The sequence below is a fragment of the Lonchura striata genome, chromosome 11 (assembly GCF_046129695.1).
Source record: "Lonchura striata isolate bLonStr1 chromosome 11, bLonStr1.mat, whole genome shotgun sequence".
NCBI classification, from domain to species: Eukaryota; Metazoa; Chordata; class Aves; order Passeriformes; family Estrildidae; genus Lonchura; species Lonchura striata.
The window spans coordinates 11,672,027-11,696,373 of record NC_134613.1 but is presented as its reverse complement, the minus strand read 5'-3'; the positions used below and the strand labels follow the sequence as shown (position 1 = coordinate 11,696,373).

Sequence of the window (24,347 nt, the reverse complement as noted above, 5' to 3'; positions counted from 1 at the left end):
TTTATTCCTAGAGGCAAACAGCATTTCAAAAGTGATTTGTGCAAGACCTACCTTGGAACACATCTAAAGTTGCTGCAAAATCACCCACACACCCTTAAACAATTACATTGTTCCCAGCAGGGGTTTTCATTCAAAAATGCTTTAATGATGGAGTATATGAATCACACCTGTTCAGTTATATCTTTACATTCTTTACCTTTGGTTTGAGAATACAGTAGTCTTTAATGTAAACTGTTTCCTTTCTGTTGCGGTTCCATGCTTGTGATTAGAGTTGACATAAACATTGGGGAAAAATGAATCCAAAATCCCCCAAGACAGAAAAAGAAGACACTACAGGTCTCTCAGTGGGCAATAATGCATTTATACAGATTTGATTATTCTGCAAGTGCACATCAAGTCAAACAAAATTTTTTTTTCACCAAGGCACTACACAAAATTAAACTTTGAGAGTGTTTAATGTATCACTCCATCTGTTCCAGCAGAAAAACTGAGAAAGTGATCCAGAAAGCAGAGGAGCAAATTCAGTAATCCTGTCACATCAGCACTGCTACCACACTGCAGCAAGGCAATAACCACATTCCTGCTCAGCGTGGGCGAAGCACATGGAATGGCCTCACCCTGCTCTAAGGCTCCAGCAGCACCTGAGTGCTTGAAGAACTGGTCAATCAGACACCAGCCAGCTCTGGCCAAACGAGGGACAGAGATTTAAATAATGTTCCTGCTTAGTCAGCACTTTGTTAGACGTGCTTTGTTAAAAGCTGCCAGATCCGTACAAATGTAATGTAGCACATCATGACAACAATTGTTCATAAACTCAAGTACCTGCTGTGCAGGGGGAAGAGAACTAATGAATTAGCACTTCGCCAAAATGTTCTGAGCTGCACTATTGTTTTTCTTAGGAAAATGTATGACCTGGATTGCTTTAGTTTTGGTCAAAATGACACTTTCTGTGACTTTCTATAACATAAACAACATTAAAAAATACTCCTTTATTACTTTCAATTGCTTTACCTGACATTTTACTGTTACAATGTTTTTAGTTTCAACTGTAGAGGAATTCTAATTGCAGGATCACTGTCTAAGAAGTGCCTCTTTCTTGGAAAGATCTAACTAATTTTAAGGGTGCTCATAATACATAAGAACCTGCAAAACTAGGTACAAAACCACAGGCTGGGAAATTTTAGCCTCCAAACACTGATGGCACTTTCACTTGGCTGAAGGTGCTCTACAACCATCTTTCAGCATTGCTCCAACTGCAGCATCCTGAGAGCACGAACTGCCGGGCACACAAAGCACACGAGAGTGAGTTACTACAGGAGATGCCAGGCAGAAAATGATAATCCCACCCAGAAAGGGGGCACAAAAGGGAAGCAGCAGGTCTGTGGTGAGAACCTTCCACAACAAGCCAGGTAAGGAACTAGCAGATTCTGGACTATGTTTCCAGAAAACCAGGAGACACTAGGAATGGAGAAGCCAGGAAATTAAACAACAGTTAATTTTGCATTTGCATTTCAGCATCATCAACCCAACAATCAGGCAGCTGGACTTCAAAGGTCATCTCAGTTACACAAATGAATGAAAAGCAGCATGAAACTGGAAAAAAATTAAGAATAAAAGCAGGAATATTACAGTTGGTTATTCAACACTCCCCATACAGGAGTACCTTTGTGCAGCTTCAATTTCTGTGCAAAAAGCACAGCACCATCTCTGTTCCCTCATCACTTCCTAACATTTTCATGCTCCATGGTAAGGGAATACTGTAGATAAAGAAAGATTAGCAATGCTATGTGATGAAAACAGCTGATCTGTTCCCCTCAAGAGCTTTTGCCTCACAAGTTACCTCTTTGCACTCTCATCAGAAGTTGCTTTCTAGTTAGAGCATTGAAGCAAACATCTGTATAAAGTGAATAAACTCCAGAGTAACTGAGGAAGGTAAAGCAAGCATTTTCAATTTCTTTTAAGCAGTTCCACACTATATACTCCATCCTCAGCCATTCCCCTCTTCCTTTAATAAATACATTAAGCCACACTGGCTACCAAGTGCTTCCATGCTTTTTTACTACTTATAAACAGGAAATTCAGAGCAATGCTCAGCATCCTTCCTCATGTGACAATTCTGACCACCTTGGGACCCATCTCCTTCCTCACAGCCTAACCTTAGATCTGGAATACATCACTGCACTGTACCTACTCTTAATAGGATCAAGGAATGATGAAGGACTGACTTACACAGATACACACATTTTCCAACTGTTTCTGACAAAACAGGAGCCACAAGGGTTTCACCCACTAAGTTGGTCATATTCACAGGTGGGAAATATCCAGGAGTCTGACCATCTACCGATTCAGTAGTACTTTCAAATTCAGAAGGGTAAGAAAAAAGAGCACACTTCTATTTCTGCCCACACAAATAGCCACCAAAGGGTAAAGGAGAAGAGAATAAGAATTACACAGGATAATAAGAATTGCTTATTTCTTTAAGGGATGGTTTGTTTTTTCAGAAGATAATGATCTCCAGCAGATAAGCAAGCACATGAAAATGCAGAATAAGAGGAATAATAATAAAATTTTTAAAAATCTAAAAGCTGAAAAAGGAAGCAGTTTCATATGTACCAGCAGAATATTTGCCAAAGAAAACATGTGCCAGTACTCATGCTAAAGAATGTATAAGTTATGCTCTGCCTATATGGGTGATTCAGTAGACTGCAATACATGTTAGTCAAGCCAGGTTCTTTGTTTAATTCCATTAAAGCTTGCACTGTAAACGGCCAAAGGAAAATATTTGCAGCTTCTCAAAAAACCCAATATAGATATATTTCTCTTTTGCAACAGGAAAGTTCTCAGCTACCTTCTACTTTGTCTCATAGGCCAGATAACCTGGAATACAGAAGATAATTCTCCAAGAGGTTACACTGACAAACTTGTGAAGGATACCAGATACATCCTGCATTAGAGAGGAATTATCTGGCAAAATAAATTACTCTGATTAGGATAATTAGAAGTCAATGGAGAAGGTCAACTACCAGACACCTGAAGATACCTCCATTGTTAGATAAAAAGTGAAGACCACACAAATATGACACAAATGGTACTGTAAAACTACATCATTCATCTAACATTATGTGGGAAAGCACACAAAGGGGTGAGGCAGGAAAGAACTGCAGTGCAGAATTTAATCCACTTTTTCATCATTTGATTTGGGAAATACACAGGGGTTTTGTTTTTCATAGGAAGTAACACTTCCTTGCTAATCTAGTTGTTAATTGGAAAATACAACAACCTTATTTTCAGCATCCACTGCCATTCTTTAGCATTATTGCTTTTCTGTAATATTGAGATCTAAACTAACAGGGGTGACAGTATAAAGGATTTCTAACATCTTGCTTTTCTTGTTATTTCTCAGCAAGTTAAATGCTTTCTCATTATTTAGGTGCCATTGAAATACCAAAAAATGTTGAAGTCCATGAGAAGTTTTCTGAAAGCAGCTAATCAATCACAAGGCATCATGGCCTTTTGAAAAGGACTAATGTCATCATTCTTTCAGCAACCTCCTGTGAAAACCTCCTGTTCCCCAGAACATTTTCTGGTTATCAAAGTTATTGACTGAACAACTAAGCCATATCCATTTCTAGTGAGAGGGAAAATTCTATTATGTATGGATATCAGGCACAATTTTAGGAACGATAAAAAGTTACTGATGAAAATATTTAATCAGAGGGATTTCTTAAATGAATGTAACAAAAAGGACAAAATCAGTTAAAAGTTATCTGTGGCATGGGAAACTGTCAGTTAAAACTCCATCCAGCAACTTGAAAAGGTTACTCTTTTACTCCCCAAATCCAGCATCACAGGACAGTCAGAGATGCTAAGGAAGGGTACACAATGGACAGAGATGGAAGGATAGATCTAGATTGATAAAACTGAGGCTCACAGCTAGCATTCACTTCTCCCAGTCTTTTAAAAATCATGAAATCATGACAGAAGCATCCTTGCAGGTGCAAAGCTCACTGGACCCACCTGAGATCGTGCTGACACGGGGAGCCAGTGAGAGCAGTGCTGGCTGGCAGCAGGACACTTCAAAGAGTTTGAGAGATGGGTGGCAGCTGTGAATAATCTGCTCTTAAGAGGTCTCAAAAATAAATTGAGCCTTTAATTTCAGAGTCTGCAGCTACAGTCTAAGAAAGATTTTCATCTAGTACTGAGCAGGACTTTTTCAGTAAACACATTTAAAGACAGTGAGTCTATGTGATGATTCCATGTTTCATAAATGCTATGAAAAGTTTAGAAATACCATGCTGAGAATACTCTGGCCATAACTTAACATGCCCATTACATAATAAAACACCACTTCTGCCTGAAATAGGCTGTATTCAATAGACCACAACCTGTTCTCTTCAAGAAGTCACTAATGTGCAACAGCAAAGCAGAAATCTTCACAGAAATCTTCATGTGAAAGCAAGACACAGCCACTTTGGAGTATGCTTGTGGCTCAAAAGTATCACTCAAACTAAAGTAAAGCTAAAACTAAGGTGTTTCAGTGGGCTTTTCTTTCAAGAATTGAAAGCCAAGCCCCTACCTCTACCCTGTCCCCCAGCTCCAGAACTGCAGCACAAATTACCACTGCCCAAGCCTTCTACCAAGGCCTTGCTGTCTGCCAAACCACTCAGACAGTGTTTTGGCAAAATGCTGGCTTCAATTCCTGTCCTAGCACAGCTTTCTAGACCTTCAGGGAAGGCATAATTCAAAAGAAGCACTGATTAAGCAGGCTGAACTGCTCAACACAAAGCTTCCATTCAAAAAGCCTGCTGTTTTTCAACCTGAGTTGCCAATAATATGTATCTCACTGTTCAGATCAGAATCCCATAATACAGCATGAATTACAGTTAAATCCTGATACACAGCAAAGACTCCTGAGATAAACAGCACAGCAAACCAGAATTTCTTACATTAATTGCTGTTATATAGGAAAATATGAGCAAGGAAAGCAAAAAGCAGCATAAGTCTAATGCCACAGTTTACCTATACCTTTCCTTTTAGTTATTCCCAGATGGAGGGAGGGCCCCAAAATGACTGTAGAGTAAAACCCCACCTGAAACCTGGCAGCTGGTGCCAGCTTTTCATGCTGCAGGTGTCTTCCTAAATAATTTTTTCATAACATTTCATGCACACAAAGCATCAAGTTTCACTTGAGCTGACCTCCAGTAACAGGCAATTCCCCACCTTAGAAGTCTTCATTTAAAATTAAGAATGGGTCTGTTTACAGCAAATAAATGGTTTAGCAGCAGTGAGCTTACAGAACAACCACCTCTATAACCCAAGTTCCAGAAAAAAATATACAAAGTTTTTCTATGAAAATAATTTGCCAGTCAGAATGTTCTAATTGATCCAAGCAGTGCAAGTTTCCTGTTGAAAACTGTGTCAGGGAAATGTGTATACAGTTATCACATCACAGTGTACACAGACTGTGCTGGCTTGGTGAGACACTAAATAGAAATGTTGTATGCTTGGGAGGAACTCAAAAATCTCACACAAACTGCCAAACCAACTTCACAGAACAATCCTACACCATAACTGAGAAAGGCATCAAACCTCTGAAATGAAGAATGGAATATAAAGGGTAAGTAATGGGAAAGAATCTATCCAGCTATGCTTTTCTGAGCACAAGTCACAAGAAAATGGGAGTAAGTCATGGTATTGTCCCACAAGAGTTTCTATATGAAAAGTCTCATTAAATAGGTGCTGGTGTTTCATCTTCTGCAAGACTGGCTTTGGCTTGCAGTATTTGGCTTGATTTTAAATCAGTGCATGTGATTTACTATAGAAGAAACTAAGAATCCAATAATGAGATTCCAGTAAAAACAAATGAAGTATGTGAAAAAAGAAAATCTCAGCACTAATCAGTACAGCTGCAGTGCCTATAGTCGAGCTCTACTAACTAAGCCACTCACTCCCAGAGAATTGCCTCACCAAGATCCCAGTTTTTCTGTTTATACCAATTACATCACAATGTATCAAAACAGATTTTTTAACAACTTTTATCCCTATGACACAGTGTTTAAACAAATTCAGAAGCAGGAATTACACTGTTTCTTAGTTATGAAGTAAAACATTTTAGACCAAATAAAAGTTACTCCTTCCCATTGTCTAGAGCTTATTTCTCTCCTTCTACTAGGATACTTCCAGATCTTTTTCCATTAACCGGTTTTAAGATTTTTTGAGGTCATTCTAAGTTTTCTAGAGTTTCAGAGTTTTTGATAGTCTTCCTTTTGCTACTTTTTTCTTTAAGAAAAAAAAAAAATCAGGGTCAATATTAGTGCTATGCTTAAAGAAGCCCAGATGAATTAGATTCCCGGTTTGTCTTTACCAGGCTTAATTACTAAGGCTATTTTGTTTAAGATAGTGTTATAAATTAAAGACATGTTGGAAACATGCAAATATACTAAAATCCAGCAAGACTATGGTGAGGGAAAGAGTGGCAGTACCAAATGCTAGCATATTGTTTTGCAGTGTACAAAAGATTTCCAACATTATCAAAATTTAATCCCCAAATAACTTAGGCTATTAGAAATCACTGCACTAAAATGTGCTAGAAATAGTTTCTGTAACACATTCAAAATGCACATGCAATGCAATAAATTGAAGTATTATATAACAGTAAATCGCAGTGAAGCAGCTACAACAACCAATCCATCCACACAGCACAGGAAAAACAAAAACAATAAACCAAGCACCAATGTTTATAAAATCCTTTTTCCCAGTTATCTTATATAAACTTTTCATACACTGGGGATGTCTATAAGGAAAGAGTAAGAGAATAAATTTATTGAACTATATTTAATTCTCACTTCTCTGTCATAAACATAAGTCAGCTGGTGATGATCTGGAGGAGAAAAATCATCTTAAGACATTCTATGCTAGACATAAAATAAAACCCTGGGAAAGCCTTGTGACCTCCACAGAAGTGGAGAAGAATACTGTTTTCTGTTCTCTGAACAACTCCTCCTTGGTTATTTGCAGTCTACAAAAACTGGAGTTTTGGTTCATGATTAGAGAAATGCTGGTAAACACATGGCTAGAAAGGATGCTTGATTACAAAATCATGCTTATAGTGGTATGGCATGACTTAGTCAGATGGGTACATATATTCAGAATTTCTTCTAAAAGAGATACAAAGGAGATACAGTAATAACAGCCCACCTTCCTATTGCTTTTATGAGAATTAATTTTATGATTCAAGTCATTACTATATGATTGAATAAGAAAAGTGAACTAGATAAGCTCTTATGGCTCCTTGCTATTCTTTTTTTTTTTTGTAATTAAAAAGAGCAGCCTATGCAACACATTGCACCATGTTGAACACCATGTTCATGCCTTTTATCATCTCTTTAGCAAACATGATAACAAACATGTTGGTGCACAACCCTGCCATTCTAAAGGACTGTTTTATTCAGTATAATTTATCTTTAAATGCTCATAGGAACACAGGAAAAAACAGAGGGAAAAAAAGTTCAAGCACTGCAACATTTAAAAATCCTGAGTTACTTTGTTCAGTATTTTAAATGTTATTTACACAGCACACTTACTATTGGGGGTCTAATTGTACCTTCCAACTGCAGAACAAGTTTTGACAAGTTTGCCACAGAAGACAATGTAGGCTGATGACTTGGGACCAGAAAAGGCATCTTATGGTTTTAGACATTGCTCACTGAAGTAATTTTATTTATTTTGTTAATAAACTTACCCTGGTTTGTAGTTAAGTCCAATTTATTTAGGAAAAGCAACTACTAAATACATACCAAAAGAGCAGTAGTTTTGTAATTTAACATCAAAGCCTGCATTACATAAACCAAGTGTTCTCCCCAACGTTACTTTTCCTCTAGAACAGGAGGATGCAGCAATGCTGAACTCTCAAAATCAGACTATTCCAGGCAGCTTGTTAAAGTGCAGCAACAGTGTTTCAAAACTCTGAACAGCTGGCACAGTCAGCTCAAGGAAAACAATGTAATAAATCTTCTGAAAATAAACAGAAAAGAGAAAGTGTTTACATACCTATGTTTAACAGCTGTGAATGGATCTGTAGTTTTCCAAATGTGCTTCAGTGACAAGTTTCCTGACACAGGTCAGATCTCTTGAATACCATAGTCATGCAAAAAGAGCCATTTCTCATCTACAGGAAGCATCAGCAGAGAGAAATAAAACCAAAAGAGTGTAGTTCAGTCTAATAGCGCTAACATTCACAGGGCATGGGAAGCTGCCAGCCCCACACAACCACCCTCCCCACCTAATTACATTCAGCTGCTTGTCATGTGGTCTTGCTGACCGATCAAGTGATCTCTTTTCCCCCTTTTAAAAGTAAGCAAAGCAGCTAACTAGATCTCCCTAAACCAGGTAATACACCTCCAGCCTTTGCATAAACTACTGACCCTCCTCCTTGTCTTAGGGAAAGGAAGTTGCAATGCGTGAGCACAACTTTTTCTAAGTATACGAAAAAAATAAAATACAGCAAACACAGTATACTGTCTACTATATTGAAATACAGCAAGCACCAAAGTTGCCCAAACTGGTTTTATTTCCCACCTTTACAGACAGCAGAAAAAGTTACTGATTACAAAGCTGGCAAAGGCACCAGAGAGAGACCACGTGAGCAGGAACTTTTGTAGGCATCTGTGTCCAGTCCTTTCTGCTGAACCACTTCTGATGGCAACAAGCTCCAGGAAGAGATCAGAGTGAGGATGTTGCCAGAAACTTTCTGAAACACAGATGCTAAACCTACAAGTTCCTGTCCCTGCTCAGTCCTAAGAGACACATGCAGACATTTTAAACATTTAAATAACGTCAAGGAAATAAAGCTACTGATTTAACATGTAAACCAACTCTTCAATGAGGCAGTTCACAAGGGCCTGTTAACACGGGCCCCCAAGAGTCAGAATTCACACGTCTGCCCCAGTACCAACACCAGAGGCACTCACTGCATGGAGGGCCCTGCACGGGGATGAGACAGGACCTTCACAGCCCCATAGCCCCACAAGGCCTCGTCCCCTCTCAGACACCCCAACATTACAGATGCTCACAGGAGAGCACTGAAAGCTGTGGACAAAGCAAGTTTTGCACTCACTGAGTAAGATTTAGCTGATGTGAGCTTTTGCAGACAAATGTCCTTGCACAATCCTTTCTTGTCGCAGTTTCTTTCCTCAGGCTACTTCAAGAGCAGCAAAGAAAGGAAATTAAGGTGGTGTCTCAGGCTAGTCTCCAATCTTATAATTTAAGAAGTGCTGCAGACAGGCTGCTACAAATATTTAACATATGGATTCATCTACTGGTAACAAAAACACCACAAGCTTCTTAACTCTGACTTGTTTCAGTGCTCAACTATCTTGCCTCTTTTCATGTGAATCAAGGCAATTTTTATTTTCATTGCCCTGGTGAACACCTAAGTTCTGTTATACAGAGCTGGAACACTTTTTCACGCCCTGCCTTAGCATTTTCCCAGCATTAATTAAAATCCATTTCTTTGACATTTAGTTACAGGTTGTAATTTTTAAAACTCTACCCATTCTTGGCTCAATCCAATCTTCTGAAAATTTCACCAGTTTTAGAGGAATATAAAAGACCCTTTTTTGCTCCCACATGCAATTAAAAAACAGAATTGTGTTGAATTTTCAGCAACATGCAAATGTTTAATCTTTTAACTGCTTGCTTCCCTGATCGATTCCAGCACATTTGCTTAACTGTGAAGAAATATTCAGACCACAAGCACACTAGTATGTCTGGTGACTGCTCCAGAGTGCAGAAGGAGGAACAGGATAAGAAGTGTTGACAAAGTAGCAATTCTTCTGCCATGTTGCAAACAGCCCCGGGAGGTGACTACACACACTACGCACAAAATGTCTGGAAGTGTCAACCTCAATCTCTCTCAATGTAAATGGAGTTCAAACTCTTCCATACAGTCAGATGTTTGCCATCCTTAATAGAAAAACAATTAATAAATAATGCCCAGACTTCAGTGTTTTATTTTAGGATGAAATGAGGCTGCTCAGCTTGTCTCTCACCAACTTGGCGTGAGGAACACCAACTAATCCTTCCTTCCTCCCTACCAGGCAAGGGTTTTATCCGAAACGGTAAGAATTAGCCAGAAAGGTACAGCTGAACTAAAGCTTTCTTTTTGAGGGTGAAGTTATGTTGATTTCAAACTGGAGAGTTATAAACTGGGAGGACTTCAGTGTTTGGTTATTTTAGTCTCTGTTTTTAAACAAACATGTTGGCAGCCTCTCAGCAAATGCTGCAGAGGCAGCTGAGGCAGCCCTGCTGTGGTGGCAGGAAGCAAACAGAAACCAAGCAGCAACAGCTGGAACAGGAACCACTGCAGGCAGCCCAAGGTGAGCCTTCCCCCACTGCTACCACAGTCCTAGGGGGTTCTAAGAGCTTGGACAATTTCTTAGTTTATGTAGGGGATCAAAATTACTGAATCTGTGAAATGCAGTTTTAAAGCTCCAGCTCTACAAAGGAATACCCATCTGCTCAGTTATTCAATATTCCAAACATTTTTAACAAGTTTAATGAATAAGATGATCTGAATACATGGAATTTATGGTTTATTTGAAAAACTTTTCTATGATTTACAGGCCTAGGAATTTAGAAGAAAATCTGAGGAGTTAAACACAGTGAACAGTGTGGAGCATTCTTCAGTATAAGCATCACAATATTTGTCTTCACACACTCCACAACCTTGAGATAAGGTGCAAGTGTCCAAATTGTCCTGTAGCAGACATTTCTTCTGTAAGAAAAATGCTGGAATTGTTAACTGCCTGCAGAAATAAAGACATCTGCCCCTGGAGAGAAGAATAGGAGAAGAATTGGTTCTAGCAACAGCCCATTTCAGCTAGTGCTACAGAACACATTTCCAAAGCCAAGAGCTGTGCCTAACATCAGTGCATCTGCCCCTGCTCTGCAGTAACATGCCAATACTTCAGGACAGAACTAAAAGGACCTGAAAGGAGGAGATAAATTCCATATAAAGGATTTTTTTATTTTGCTTTCCTCTCACCAATATCCTTCCAGGGGAAAAAAAAAAAAAAAAAAAACCCACACTCACAAAATCAGGTTTCACACCAGAACTGTTATAGCTGAACTTTGCCAGGACCAAATCATGAAATATCCCTTCAGTGATTAAAATAAAAGTAGGTCAGGCAGGCCTTCCTGCTACCCAAAGGCACAACTGATAAATATTTAGTAATATTATAGAGCAAAGTAAAACTTCCATTATGTTCTTTCAACTGTAAGCCAATCTAGGCAATTTCTAGTACTAGTTGACAGAGCTTTCTTTTAACATTGCATGTGATAAAGGATTGGCATATTTAAGATCTGCAGCAGTTAACAGAAATGAGGTTATTAAAAATAATCCCCTCCAAAAGAGTCTCCTGATAACTAGCTTCCAAGAATTACCAGGGTCTCTTCAACAATAAAAAGTTAACAGTAAAATAATCAACAAATGAAAAGCATCAATTTTGCTTTCCTAGAACATCATACTGCCTAAAGACAGGAATCTTTTGCAGTAGCTGGGTATTCAACATCAGCACTTCAAAACACTTTAGACCAAGCTCTGTCACCAGAAAAAACATCAAAAGACTGCTTCCCAAATACGATTTATATGTGGTTATATTTGACCTCAGAAAAGATTAGTAAAATTATCCCAAACAAGTGATTCTAATTGATCTGTCAATTCTGTCAAACTGCAAGCTTCTGCCTCCACACCACTTTCTAGAATGCCTTTTCCAGATCTGAATCAAAAGGGGAAGGAAAGAATCCTTTAATAATTGAACAAGGTTCTCTCTGATTACAGTTCTGAAATATCAGAAAGAAAACAGTATTAAAAAATACTATTATATATGTCTATATAAGATGTTACAACACCAAGAAATGGTCAAAACATGTTTATTTAAAATAGCAATAAAATGTATATGATTTTTTGTTTTGAGTGAACTGAGCAAATGTGATCATTTTGTATGCAGAAAATGGTATTTTGGAAACATTCACACTAATCAAATTATATAATCTGTACTCAAAAGAACATTTAATCTAAAGATAGATTATTTGACCTGCTACAGTTCCTGTGAGACTGTGTTGTTTCACATTTCATAATACCTACAAAGTGCAGGCCTGACTGCATGAAGAGAGCACCTGGAGGAGCACTGCATGAGGCACCAGTGGCCCTGCATTGGGTGAGAAGCTTTAAAAGCACACCAATAATCTGATGTCTCTATCTTCAGCCTGAAGAGCTACAAATCTCATTTTAGATCAATGATCATTATCTACTTTAAGGGTTGATGACTAAGTGAACTGTTTTAATTAAAAAACATAGTATCTTTACAGGAAGCTGCTGTACCCATTTAAAGGAACATGTGCACTACAGCTACCTAAGAAAGGATTTTCAATGTTTTACAATCTTATATGAATACAGCTTTGAAAGTTTCTGTCATATTTTTATCCACACTTCAGCTTAATTGATATATGTTTATTTTTGGCAGTACATGCTATTTGAAAGCCAGTCTCAGCAGAGCTGGGTTTTCTTTCCAGCAGAAGACCTTGTTCACATCTTTTCTCAATCTACTTAATAGGGCAAGTGGTTCATCATTCTCCTTGCAAGCTGTCAACAGTGCCTTTTGCACTTTAACTCTGCTCTCAGGAGGAAAAATGGAAAGGTTAATTATGTGAACTATGTGACAGAGAGAGAAGTCTGTTGCTTCTGAGCTACAGCAAAGTATTGCTTCTGCAGTGTATTGTTTGATCTTCCATGCAATAAAGCACATGAAACCAAATTAAACACCTGTGATGCCTATTTTTTCTATCATTTCTTAAAGCATGAACACCATTAACATGAGAGCTCCTTACTATTCCCACCTACTGAGCGACTCCCCAGTTTAACTAACCTGACTGGTTGATCTGCCTTCCTTCAGGGTGTGCAGGAGGAATGGGTGGGCTTGGAAAGGTGGTGATTCTGCAGTACATTACCAAAGTAGGTCTTTCAGTTCCATTGGCTCCATTCCACTCCCTGTGTGATTCCCAATTACTAAAAACATTACTGCTCCCATTCTTCATGCTCCCACAGGATACTAGGCTGAAGAAAAATTCCCTGAGGCTCAACACACCACACTCCAGATTATGAATGCAGTAAGGACTTCTTGGAACAAAGCTCCAAATTTGCAATGCAAAAAACAAAGCTGAAATGAGGACATGCCTCTTAGCCTGGTTTCCTAAGGAAACAAAGCTCATTAGAGAGGGGCAGAGACATAGAATTTCTATTATTTTTGCCGTTTCCCCCAGTATTTGAATTTGCTGATCAGCCTGAGCACACCTTTACAGAGGCGATCTGAACTTCCCGAACACTTTGTGAAAAAATGGCAGAAAAATGGCAGACTGGATAAAGGGGAGAGTGGGACGTGTGCCTCCCCTGAAAGCTGGCAGTTAAGAGTTTCCAGTCCTGCAAGGGAAACCCACCAGCTGCCCAGGTTGTACCTGCTGCAGCACATACTGTGACAGTCATTCAATTTTACATTTACTTTCAAGCTGGATTTAAAATACACTATTTTCAAAGCAAATTAAAGTGCATCTATTATTAAAAAGTGAATGGAATAAAACCAGTGGAGTTTCACCATATCAGCAGTTCAGATGTGGGGGAGGAGGAGTTGTCTTGTGTTTCAAAACCTACAAAATAGCATGATTCCACTTTTGCAGCATGCTCTTTTCACAGGCCTTCCAAAGCCTGCTCCACAGCTCCTCCTGACACACAGAAGGATCTCAAGGCCTGTGGACTATATCCAAACTGACAATTCTAGAAAACTAGCAGATAAAGATTTATATTCACCTCTTCCATTTCACAGATAGAGAACATTTTAAAAGCTACTACTTTAAGAGCTCCAACGTGAGCCTATATTTATCCAATCTAAAATTATGAAAATTTTGCTACAAAACTCAGAAGAAATACAGTCAAATCCAGCAGTCTATCCTGACACCATTCCAAGAAAAAATATGGAAAAATTAGGTATTAGTCAGACAGTTCATGCCCTGACAGAAAAAACTTGTCAAGCTGAATCAGTGTTAGAGGAGAAAGTCAGTGGAGCATGTGCAGTTATGTGCACAGGATCTGAAAGTGCTGCATGAGAAAAATCTGTTGGAAATGGATAATGCCAGCAGGGCTAGAACTACCCTGATACCTGCATTTTGGGTCACATTCAGTCACACCTAAAGTTTGGTTTAGAACAAAACAACTGGGGGTGGGGGAGGAGGAATTATGATTAGAATTTGCAATTGGAAAAAAAAAAAAAAAAACCAAGCCACCATAAAAAGACCCCAATTATCCAGTTTTTCGCTATAATCTGCATTCTGAATGTTATCTAGGTTTCCAAGCAGGTGTGGAAAGCACCAGCCACTGGCAAGAACTGTAGCAGCAAATCACCTCATGCAAACCTTGCATAAAACCATTTCACAGCACAAGCAGTCCCACAACTGTGAGCCTTGAGTGATACCCTGAAATTCTCAAAATGCACCACACTCCATGACAGTCGCACAATTATCAGCAGAGATCTCCAGGAGTAAGGTAATTTCCCTCAGCAACTACCAAATTAAATACTATACCAGCAAGACTGGTGGAGACACAGGAGAAAAACAGAAGACTTGCATTTTTATTCATAAAAATGAATGAAGTTTTCTTTCCCCCACCCACTATATATGCTTTCTTAGTCCTTATCACCACTAGCAGCCTTCAGTCTAGTCCAAATACTCCCTTTCCCCAAGGATGTTACTGGAATTAATTGCTTTCTTCCTTTCAGCTCACAGAGCAGCCATTTTCCTTACAGTCTTTGAGTGATAAGGGAACCAAATAAAATATCCCACAGTTATGAAAATAATGAGCCAGGCCTTAAGAGTGAGACTGGGCTGACTCTGGACAACAACACTTCTCCAGAGAACCTTCATCACCTTCTAATGACATAAACTTAATAAAAGTATTATAAAAATTGTTTTCAATTTTGCTTTACATTCTGCTGTTTCTAATCAAACCTGAAAGGGGTTTACATACCTGAAAGCCTATCCTTTCCAGCTCTAATAAAAGGCATTGCTTCTACCCATGGAGCTCTCCTTACTTGAAAGTATCACTGAAGAGTCAGTTTTTATCTACTTTGCTATTTATTCCTTTATCCTTTTATCACATTCTAAACCAATAGCAGTACACAGCTGCAAAACTGCAGTCACGAACTCCAAACTTCATTTGGACTCAGCTACTTGATTTGTGTAGCAGTGTCCTTAAACCTATCCAGTATTTCATTTGCACATAAAATATTTCAGCAAGGTGTACTCCTTACAGTCCTTTCAATCACATATCACATTTACACAAAGAATTACTGCAGAAGTGTACAGTTATTTTGAAAATACTTTTTGCAAGTGCCCACAGATTGGACTTTTAATTTAAAAAAACTAATTACCTATTAACCAACTTTTTTTGTCTGTTGCAAATGACAGATTTCTAGAAAAGTTGTATTCCTGCTAAATTTGTATCTTCACTGCTGCTTCCTGCCCCTTTGGTACCTTACTTCCTTCACATTGTCTTCCAAAAGTGCCTTTTTTGACTCACTTGATTCTTACACATTTCTCATCAGTAAAAGTATCAGACATATAGAGAAAGAAAACAGGCATGGGAAATAGGTTTGCAAACTCAGGAAAATATCACTGCACTGGTTTACACTTTGATGTTATGCTCAGAACCATAGAAGCAAGGACATTTGCCTGGGTTTTTTTCCTCCTGTAGTCTAAAATACTGAAAAACTTGTTAGGTCAGCTCCAGAGTGCTGAAATGTGCCAGTATGTGAAAAGAATTCCACCACCCAGGATATGCAAAACTGTCACACACCCCCAAAAGCATCCTCAGCCCTTTGAAGCCACACCAACACCACAGGAATAAAGCATGCTGGTAATGTGTCATATTTTAATCTACATGCCATAAGGCATATTAGATTGGAAAATAAATCACAGGCACTGAGACTACTTATTACTATAAATCAAAAGTAAATTCTGCTGTTCTTTGTATGAAAATACAACAATGTAAGGGTGTTCCAGAAAAGAATGTCAGGGCTAGGACTTATTCACAAAGCTCCACTGGAGATAAAAGGATCATTAAATAATTAAGTGATCTCAGTTGATTTAACATGGTTCAAGTTAGTCCTGTCTTCTGACAGGGATGCAGTTCTGACTAAGAAGAGGAAAAAAAAGAAATTAGGAAAATCCTCATAACCAGATAATATACCCAGAAAAAGACTGATTTGGAATATATTTGTATAAATAGAAAAAAAAAAAAGTGTTTCTGCTAAAAAAGCCACCTTTTAGGTTAGAATTTATTAAACCATACTGTACTTAAACTTTTTCAGGCATGTTCAAAGCCTGTGCTGTAAACTCAAAGATTGTATCTGCAGCACTGAGTGATATCTACAAGACAATGGGAGCAAAAGAAAGTTCCAGAGCACTGTGTTTGCCCAGCCCAGGAAAAGTTCACCTGTAAGTATCTAAGTAACCCTCTGCAGGACCAACCACATGCGCAGAGTACAGTAATGCAGCTTTAATACAGACGGGAATATTTGATGATTAATTATTTATAAATGCAACTTAATTATTTGCTGAGACATCAACAGGGAAAATGAGTTCTCATTCTTTATATTCCACCTCTAGTGCAAATTTTGCCTGTTTCTTCAGATTAAATTAAATTCTAACCATCTCTGTTGACTGTGACAGACTGATCTTAATAAAGGTGTTGATCTGCAAGTCCAGGGTTATGCTGCAAAGTGACAGACCTATCACTGGTCATTTACCAGCACAACAGATACCTGGCAGGAGCAGCACAACCAAGAATTCAAAGGCACACAGGGGTTACTGCAAGTAATACTTGTTTCTGTAAATGTCAAACCCTACTTAAGAATTCTTTTATCTCACCTTATCTTCTCTTTAAAAGAAAAGGAAGTGTGCAATCAAGTGATAAAATAATGTGTTCCCATGTTTAATGATAGTGATAAAACAAACTTACAGTCTGGTTTTAGACATCTGGTTGCTCATGAGAAATTTTGATAAATGTGAAAATAAACCAGTGTAAGTTGTAGCACACCCTCTTTCCCAAACTCCTTTGTGCAAGAGATTAAGTAGATGTAAAATCAGAACCCTGAACGAGAAACACAGGAACATGCTGTTCTTTTTTCCATTCTTTTTAACCATGCTTTTGAGACATTTATTTAGCATTACAAATACCATTCCTACATTTACCTATCAACATTTGAAATGCATATTGCAGTATATGCTTTTCCCTGGCTGGAAAATACTTGGAACACTCACAAAATTAGTAAAAGTCTGTGACAAGAAAGAAGGGCTGAGAGAAGATGTCTGTATCAGATTAAGTTTCCAAGAAAGGGCAGAATAGATTTTGTAGAGTTTCAAAGAAAAACCTGTAAGTGCAGCAACACATCACCTTGCAGAACTAACTCCAAACATGTGTGTGCTATCCTGATGAAGCACCATCTATGAGGGAAGCATTAGGAGAATCATACAGTCAGAAAGCTCAAAATATTCTTGATACATGTCTAAGACATAAAAATTGAGTGGTTTCAACAGTTCTAAGCATGTCCTTTATACTTTCCTAGCACCATCAAAAATACCACTTATATATTAACATACTCTAGTTACTTACAGAATGAGGAAAATCAATAGGTTTCTAATGGACTTAGCATTCTTTAGATCCAAGATCATCAAAGTGTAAGTTCAGCCCAAGCATTACAAATCAAGGTGAAGGGCCTTCCCTCAGACAAACGTGCAACGTTCAGAAAGGAGCAACAGGTCTGCTGATAGTCACATACAAGATCTGAGTCCTGGCTAGGCAGATGTAACATCATTACAGTGCTTTCGTAACGACTGACCATTTTTACAACCTTTCAAAGATGTAAAGCAGGCATGCAATCCCTTCTCCGCTGCAGAAGGCGCGCAGGTCCGAGGCGGTGGGAGCCCGCAGCAGCGGCAGCGCGGGGAAGCACCTGAGGGGCGGCCCAAAGGCCGAGCTGCGGACGTCCCACACCGATCTCCCGAGCGAGACCCCTTTGCCAACGCCCGGCTCGCTGCTCCGGAGCCGCGGGGCGCCGGCACCCCGACCTGCCCGCCCGAAACACCGTCCCGGGGCTCTGGCCAAGCCCTCTGCCAGCCCAGCCGAGCCCAGCCGAGCCCAGCCGCCTGCGCTCACCGCCCTGCTCGCCTCCCTGCCGCCCTACCTGCTCGCCTCCCGGCCGCCGGAGCTCCCGCAGCCGCGTCACGCCGCACCTGACTTTTTTTTTTTTTTTTTTCTGGGGCTCCGACCGTGTCTTTTCCGTCAAGGCAACATCACTTCCCGTGCAGCCCGAGGTGGGGGCGGGCCGGGCGGCACCGCCCCGGCGTGTCCCGGCCCCGCCGCGGCCACCTGGGCGGGCTGAGCGCGGCCCGAGCGCAGCCCCGCGGCATCGGCCGGGCTGCGCTTCAGCCCTTCCTCCCCTCCTCACCTCCCCCGAAGATCTCGCGCCGTTTAGTAAGAATTCGTGAGAGGCAAAACAGGCTTTGCAGCGAAAAACCGCGGCGCCTGCTTAAAGCACAGCACTGTGGGTTTAATGAGCTCTTCCTGCCGCCTGCTGGCCGCCTGCCTTCCCCCGAAAGGGAAGCGTGCTCCATACTCTCAGCAGCTTCCCAGTAAACGCTTTAAATCCAGCAGCCTCAAGAATTCAGCAAGCAGAGTCTTAAGCTCAGTTGCATCAATAACACCTGCATCAGTTCAGACATCCTCTTTTCTTGAGGCTTTTCAAATTCAACTGCAATCTTTATGGACAATTCCAGTCATTATATTTACAAAGGAAGTGCCTCCTAGACCTGACCTACACCTCTTCAAAATAACCTTTTCAATATTTAGTGGTACTGTAAAGGAAGCTGCTGGAGTCACTGCAGTAATGCAGAAATTTGTGGTAATTTGTAGCATTTCCTCATAGAATCAGGAAATGGTTTGGGTGGGAAGGGACCTTAAAGACCATCTAGTTCCAACCCCCTGCCATGGCCAGGGACACCTTCCACTAGACCAGGCTGCTCAAAGCCCTGTCTGTCCAGCCTGGCCTTGGAGACTTCGAGGGATGGGTCAGCCACAGCTTCTCTGAGCAACCTCTCACTCTAAAAAATTTCTTCCCAAAATCTAATCCTGCCCTCTTTCAGTTTAAAGCCACTGCCCATGTAATGTCATGTCCAAACTGCATTTACTGCTCTAAGCTGCACCTCCCAGTCCACCTTCTACTGCTATCCTCCCATCTCAGCTTCTATACCTCTGCCTCCAGATACAACATTGTTCCTGGCTTAAAATATAAAGACACACAGACAACTGGTTTCTTCCCCCATTCTGTCCAAACAAGATTCTGTGTTTAAACTAAAACCTGTCTTAACTTTGTCCCAAGATCTCCTGGGTTTGGTTTCTTTTTAGATGTATCGTGACATATCTACTGATTTGGTTTCCTCAAGTCTCAGATTCTGTACTGTCAGACTAATCCACACCTACTCCAAGAGCCATGCTTCCTTCCTGAGCTACACACTGAGGCTCTTCTCAAGGACAACCCATTTTCCAGGCAGATTTATGTATTCAGTATCTACTGTACCTCACTCTGTCAGGAATGAAATCTGTGTGTAAGCACATGTGGTACGTGTGTTTCTGTACATATGGCCAGGTCTGATTATAAGCTAATAATACTGAAGTTGGGTGCAGTTCCCTTCTCAGCCATTTGCACAACTGCTTTCACAACTGAGCTGCCGTATTAAGAATTGACACCACGAGAAGCAGAGACAAATGGTATTTATCACTTGGAGGATCAAATCAGAGGCAATCCAACAAAACCCATGAAGCGTAACTACACAGCAGCAGCTTTCTTTTTCGAGCTTCCTGATGTTGTTTAAATTCAGAAGTGAAACAGCCCTTCAGTCAGTCAGAATATCATTCATGATTCAACATTCACGTCCCGAAGTCTGGTTCCAAACACGCAGCCACGCAGCTGCAGCAGGCGGGCGGCTCGGGCGGGACGGCCCCGGCAGGTGACGGTGGCGCCGGCTGCGAGCGGCTCCATTGCCGCCGACGGACGGGGCGTGCGAGGGCCGGCGGCGAGGCGGTGCCCGGGCGCGGCGGTGCCCGGGCGCGGCGCCGCACGCCTCCCTCAGGGCCTCTTCTCGGGCGCGGCGTCCGGCGGCGGCGCGGCGGGGCCGTGCGGGGCGGCGGGCGGCTGGAAGAGCGGCCCGTAGAGCCCGCTGGCCACGCCGAGCGCCACGGCCACAGCCACGTGCTGCAGCGGCAGCCGGCCCCGCATGCCGGCGGGCGGCGCTGCCACGCCCACGGACACGCGTGGGGCGGGCGCGCACTGCGACGCGGCCCCGGCTCGGCTCCGGCCCGCGGCCCCGGCGCTCTCACCTGCACGCGGGAGCGGCACAGCGCCGGCCTCGCCCGGCTGCGGGCACCGGACGGAAGTACCGGCGCTGTCCCGCCTCCCGCGGTCGCGCATGCCCCGGCGGGGCAGGCGGCCGGGGAGCTGCGGGCGCGGATGCCGGAGGCGGTGCGGCTCCGCAAGCGGCGGTCGGTGCTGTACAGCTCGGCCGGCGGGGCCGCCGCGCAGCGAGGCGCCGGTAAGCGGGGCCGGGCCGGGAAGGGCAGGGCGGGAAGGGGGGCGGCCCCCGAGGGCCCGTGATGGACCAGCCTCGCCCCGGCAGGTGCAGCCGCGCCCGCCCCGCTGCTGGCGCTCGCCCTGGCGCTGCGGACGCTCAATTGCTTCCTCGTGCAGACCAGCTTCGTGCCGGACGAGTACTGGCAGTCGCTGGAAGTGGCTCATCGCATGGTCTTCAAATATCCTTCGCCTGGCGCGGCCCCCGCGCCCTCTCATCGCTCCCCACCCCGCGGTGCCGTGGGCGGGGTGCTCGGGGACGGCTCTGCCCGCTCGGACACGGCTTTCCCCGGCAGTAAGGAGTTGGCTTGGCAGCAACAAACACCCACTGCTCTGGCCCAAGGGGATAGAAAGTCTCCACCCGGATGGCTCGGGTGAAACTTTTCCTTGCAGTTGGTCATGATCTGTCCTTAATATTCATAATTATGGTTACCTGACTTGGGAATGGACAAGTAGCTTAAGGGGCTACTCGTACCCACTGATCTTTGCAAGCATGTACAAAGCATTACAGCTGCTGGCTAAGGATAATGTCCAGCTGCTGGTGAGTATAATAAAAAAATGTGCATCTGCTACTAAAATTCAATTTTAAAATATTGTATTTAAACACAGTGTTTTTTAATCATTGTCCAAGTAAAATGCAAAGCCTTGAGTCTGGCAATTAGAGATGTGTGAGCACAGAGACCCCACTGACTTCCCACGGGGGCAGAACTCATTCATAGATTTCCAGTCACAACAGTGACGCCTGTAAGTGCAGAGGATTATCCTTGGTCTCCATCAATCTCTTGAATTTTCATACTGATTGTGTTTGCCACTACATCATATTGCATGGTAGTTAAGTTTCCCAAAGTGTTTAGCAATGTATATTTGCACTCAACCCACAAGAACTAACTAACAACAGTCCCTTTTGATTTCTATTTGAGATGTAAAGCAGATAATTCTACGTTCCACCTCTGAACACTTTCAATGAAGTTCAGACATTCTCTGTTTTGGCAGAAATACTATCCTTACCCAAGGCCCTTACTACTTAATTTTTAAAATGATAAGTTATAGAGAATATTCACCAATTCACTATTTTCATACTTGAACAGTCATTCACTAATTCAGTCCTCTCTTAAAATTTGGAATTTACCTTGTTTTGTTGCAAGTACAATTTTCTCTCTGCTTACACAGATCTGGGTCCCTAGGCTTGCACAGGCAGTGCTGGCTGCTTTTGCTGATGTGAAGCTTTACTCATTAGTGCAACACCTTGAAAATTCAGAAACAGCAAAGTTCGTGGTGAGTCACAGCCTTTAAAAATTATGCATGTTAATAAACACTGGTTTTGCATTCTAAATAAGAGCAAAATTATTTGTCACACCTTGAAGAATTACCACCTTCATTTAGGGGAACTTCTTTTAATGTGTTCATAATTATTTCCAGTTCTTCTGCCAACTCTGTTCCTGGTTTACATGGTATTCCTGTACCAGAACTCTAACAAACACCATGGAGACTATTCTTAGCATTTTTGCTCTTTCCTTCTATCCAATAAAAGGCTCCAAGATGGGGAACAGGTGAGAAACTTTCTCCTAACAGTACTGATAATTTTTTGTTTGGGATGACAACATCTAAGGCAACCAAAGCCCCCTCATTCATGTAGTATGTCTCATGGAAGTAGTACTCTAGTATTTATTCTAAATATTTTTTAAGATTATGTTGTAGCTGATACGTAAAATTAGCTATTTCCTTCTTTCCTTTTGCAAAGTGATTTTAAACTTTAAAACACTGGAATATATAGTAATTTGGGAAAAGATAACAAAAGCTTTTGGGGGTGAGATGTAGGTGAATTTGTGGTCACAATTTTCTTTACCACTTGCTATTTTAAAGTCGGTACCTCTAGTTAGTAACTCAATTGTTACAAAACAATTCTGGAGTTGCAGCTTTCTAAGCAAGAGAGAGTATCTGTACTCAGAGAGTTGAAGTTACCTGCAGTATGAAAAACTTGGTCAGAGACATGAGAGTTGTTGAAATGTCACTGACTGCAAAAGAATTGACCAGACCCTTTGATAAGCTGTTGGGTTTTTTATGTTTCTTCCTTTTAGCTGTAAGTATTTAGCTTTGGTTGCACTTGCAATTGTTATTCGTCCCACTGCTGTTATCCTGTGGATGCCTTTGGTCTTCAGCCATTTTTTGCAAGAACAGAGGAAAACAGATCTTATCCTATACAACTGCATTCCAGTTGGGTAAGTTCTTTCTCAATTTAAACTGTGCATAGCTACATCTTAAGATTGGTTTTGCCACTGCAAAGGCAGATAAGCCAAAAAAAAACCTGATATCATGTAAATATAAAAGAGAACAAATACAGTCCTTTTGCAAAAGTTTAAGGATGGGGCATATTTCCTTTAAACTGTTGTATATGCTGCAGAAAAGCACCAGGCAAGATTTCATGATGGTGAGACATGAGCTATATTCCAGCTTAATTTGTGATTGTGCCAAGGATACCAGGTGATGTCAAGTGGCCACTGTAAAATGGCCATGAGTATGGATAATCTCAGAGATACTAGGAATCAGAGTTTTGACAGCTGGAGAAGATACAAAAGCAATTCAGGCAATATCAGTGCAACAAACTTTCCATTTTTGCAGATTGGTCACAGTAGGAACCTCTTTAATAATTGACCGTGTGTTTTTTGGTGAGGTAAGCTGTTTTAAACTTGACTTATAAGAAGAAGGTTGGGGTTTAGTATTTTAGCATTGATGGATATTTCAGATTTCTCTAGCTTCTCTTGCTTCTGTGACAGTGTCTGGCCTATGATCTCTAAATATATCCTAAGCCACAAACCCTTGAACACTGATTTCTCAAATCATACTATATAAAATCAGTATGCTCAGTCCTCAATAGTTCTCAAAAAACTACAAACTTACACACTTCCATGATAATTGCTAAATATAAGAAGTCCGTGCTGAGTCTTAGTTACAAAAAAAAAAAAAAAAAAAAGCAGCCAACTGAAATAGGAGTGAAAATGTAATATATAGAACCAGTGATGACTGTGTAATTCAATGTAGCTGTTGGGTTTGACTTTGGATTTGTGTTTAACCCCCTCTGTCTCCCAGTGGGTACTGGTTCAGCTGAACTTCTTGAAATTCAACGTGCTGCAGAATTTGGGAACATCTTATGGCTCTCACCCTTGGCACTGGTACTTCACTCAGGGACTCCCAGTTGTCTTGGGTCCCCATCTGCCATTCTTTATTCACGGCTGTGCACTGGCACCAAGGAGGTTCCATGTCCTTCTGCTGGCAGTGATCTGGACAGTGCTGGTGTACAGGTAATCTCTCCTGAGTGGAACTGCTGCCTCTCACTGGTTGTGTTCTTTGCAAAACTCCTGTCCTCTCCAGAACAAAGCAGCGTAGTATTCAGGTTAAGTGATAGAAAACTTGTTCAAACACTCCAATAAATGCAATCAGTTATAAAGCTGCTTCTAGAATTTTGTGCAAATACTACTTCTTGTGTTGCCACCAACATGAATCTTTAAAATTGATTAGACCTTTACAGAAGAAAATAATTCATCATGAAATTAAATTTTAAACATCCCAAAACCAACAATCACCCAGCAGGTGTTTAGACAAAAATAGAACTAGTTAGAA

At 41.2% G+C, this 24,347-nt stretch overlaps 2 protein-coding genes across 8 annotated transcripts in view; one reads left to right on the top strand and one right to left on the bottom strand.

Annotated features, from left to right (window-relative positions):
* Positions 1-18,655, bottom strand: part of RAB27A (RAB27A, member RAS oncogene family) — a 30,677-nt gene extending 12,022 nt beyond the window's left edge. Inside the window, exons 1-2 of one of the 7 annotated variants that reach the window (XM_021537420.3) lie at positions 18,555-18,655; positions 8,050-8,167 (exon numbers count right to left, since the gene is read on the bottom strand). The gene's annotated coding sequence lies outside the window, so the exon portion shown is untranslated. Of the gene's footprint in view, positions 1-8,049; positions 8,567-12,926; positions 13,155-18,262; positions 18,296-18,554 lie in introns of those variants that run through there. The other 6 variants (XM_021537415.2, XM_021537418.2, XM_021537421.3 and 3 more) reach the window with 6 other exon arrangements.
* A 1,959-nt stretch (positions 18,656-20,614) lies between these two features.
* Positions 20,615-24,347, top strand: part of PIGB (phosphatidylinositol glycan anchor biosynthesis class B) — a 7,676-nt gene continuing 3,943 nt past the window's right edge. Inside the window, exons 1-8 of the mRNA XM_021537413.3 lie at positions 20,615-20,694; positions 20,779-20,911; positions 21,153-21,270; positions 21,900-22,004; positions 22,149-22,279; positions 22,808-22,948; positions 23,349-23,400; positions 23,817-24,028. Of these exons, the coding sequence (XP_021393088.3) occupies positions 20,901-20,911; positions 21,153-21,270; positions 21,900-22,004; positions 22,149-22,279; positions 22,808-22,948; positions 23,349-23,400; positions 23,817-24,028 (770 nt within the window). The 5' untranslated portion in view covers positions 20,615-20,694; positions 20,779-20,900. The remainder of the gene's footprint in view (positions 20,695-20,778; positions 20,912-21,152; positions 21,271-21,899; positions 22,005-22,148; positions 22,280-22,807; positions 22,949-23,348; positions 23,401-23,816; positions 24,029-24,347) is intronic.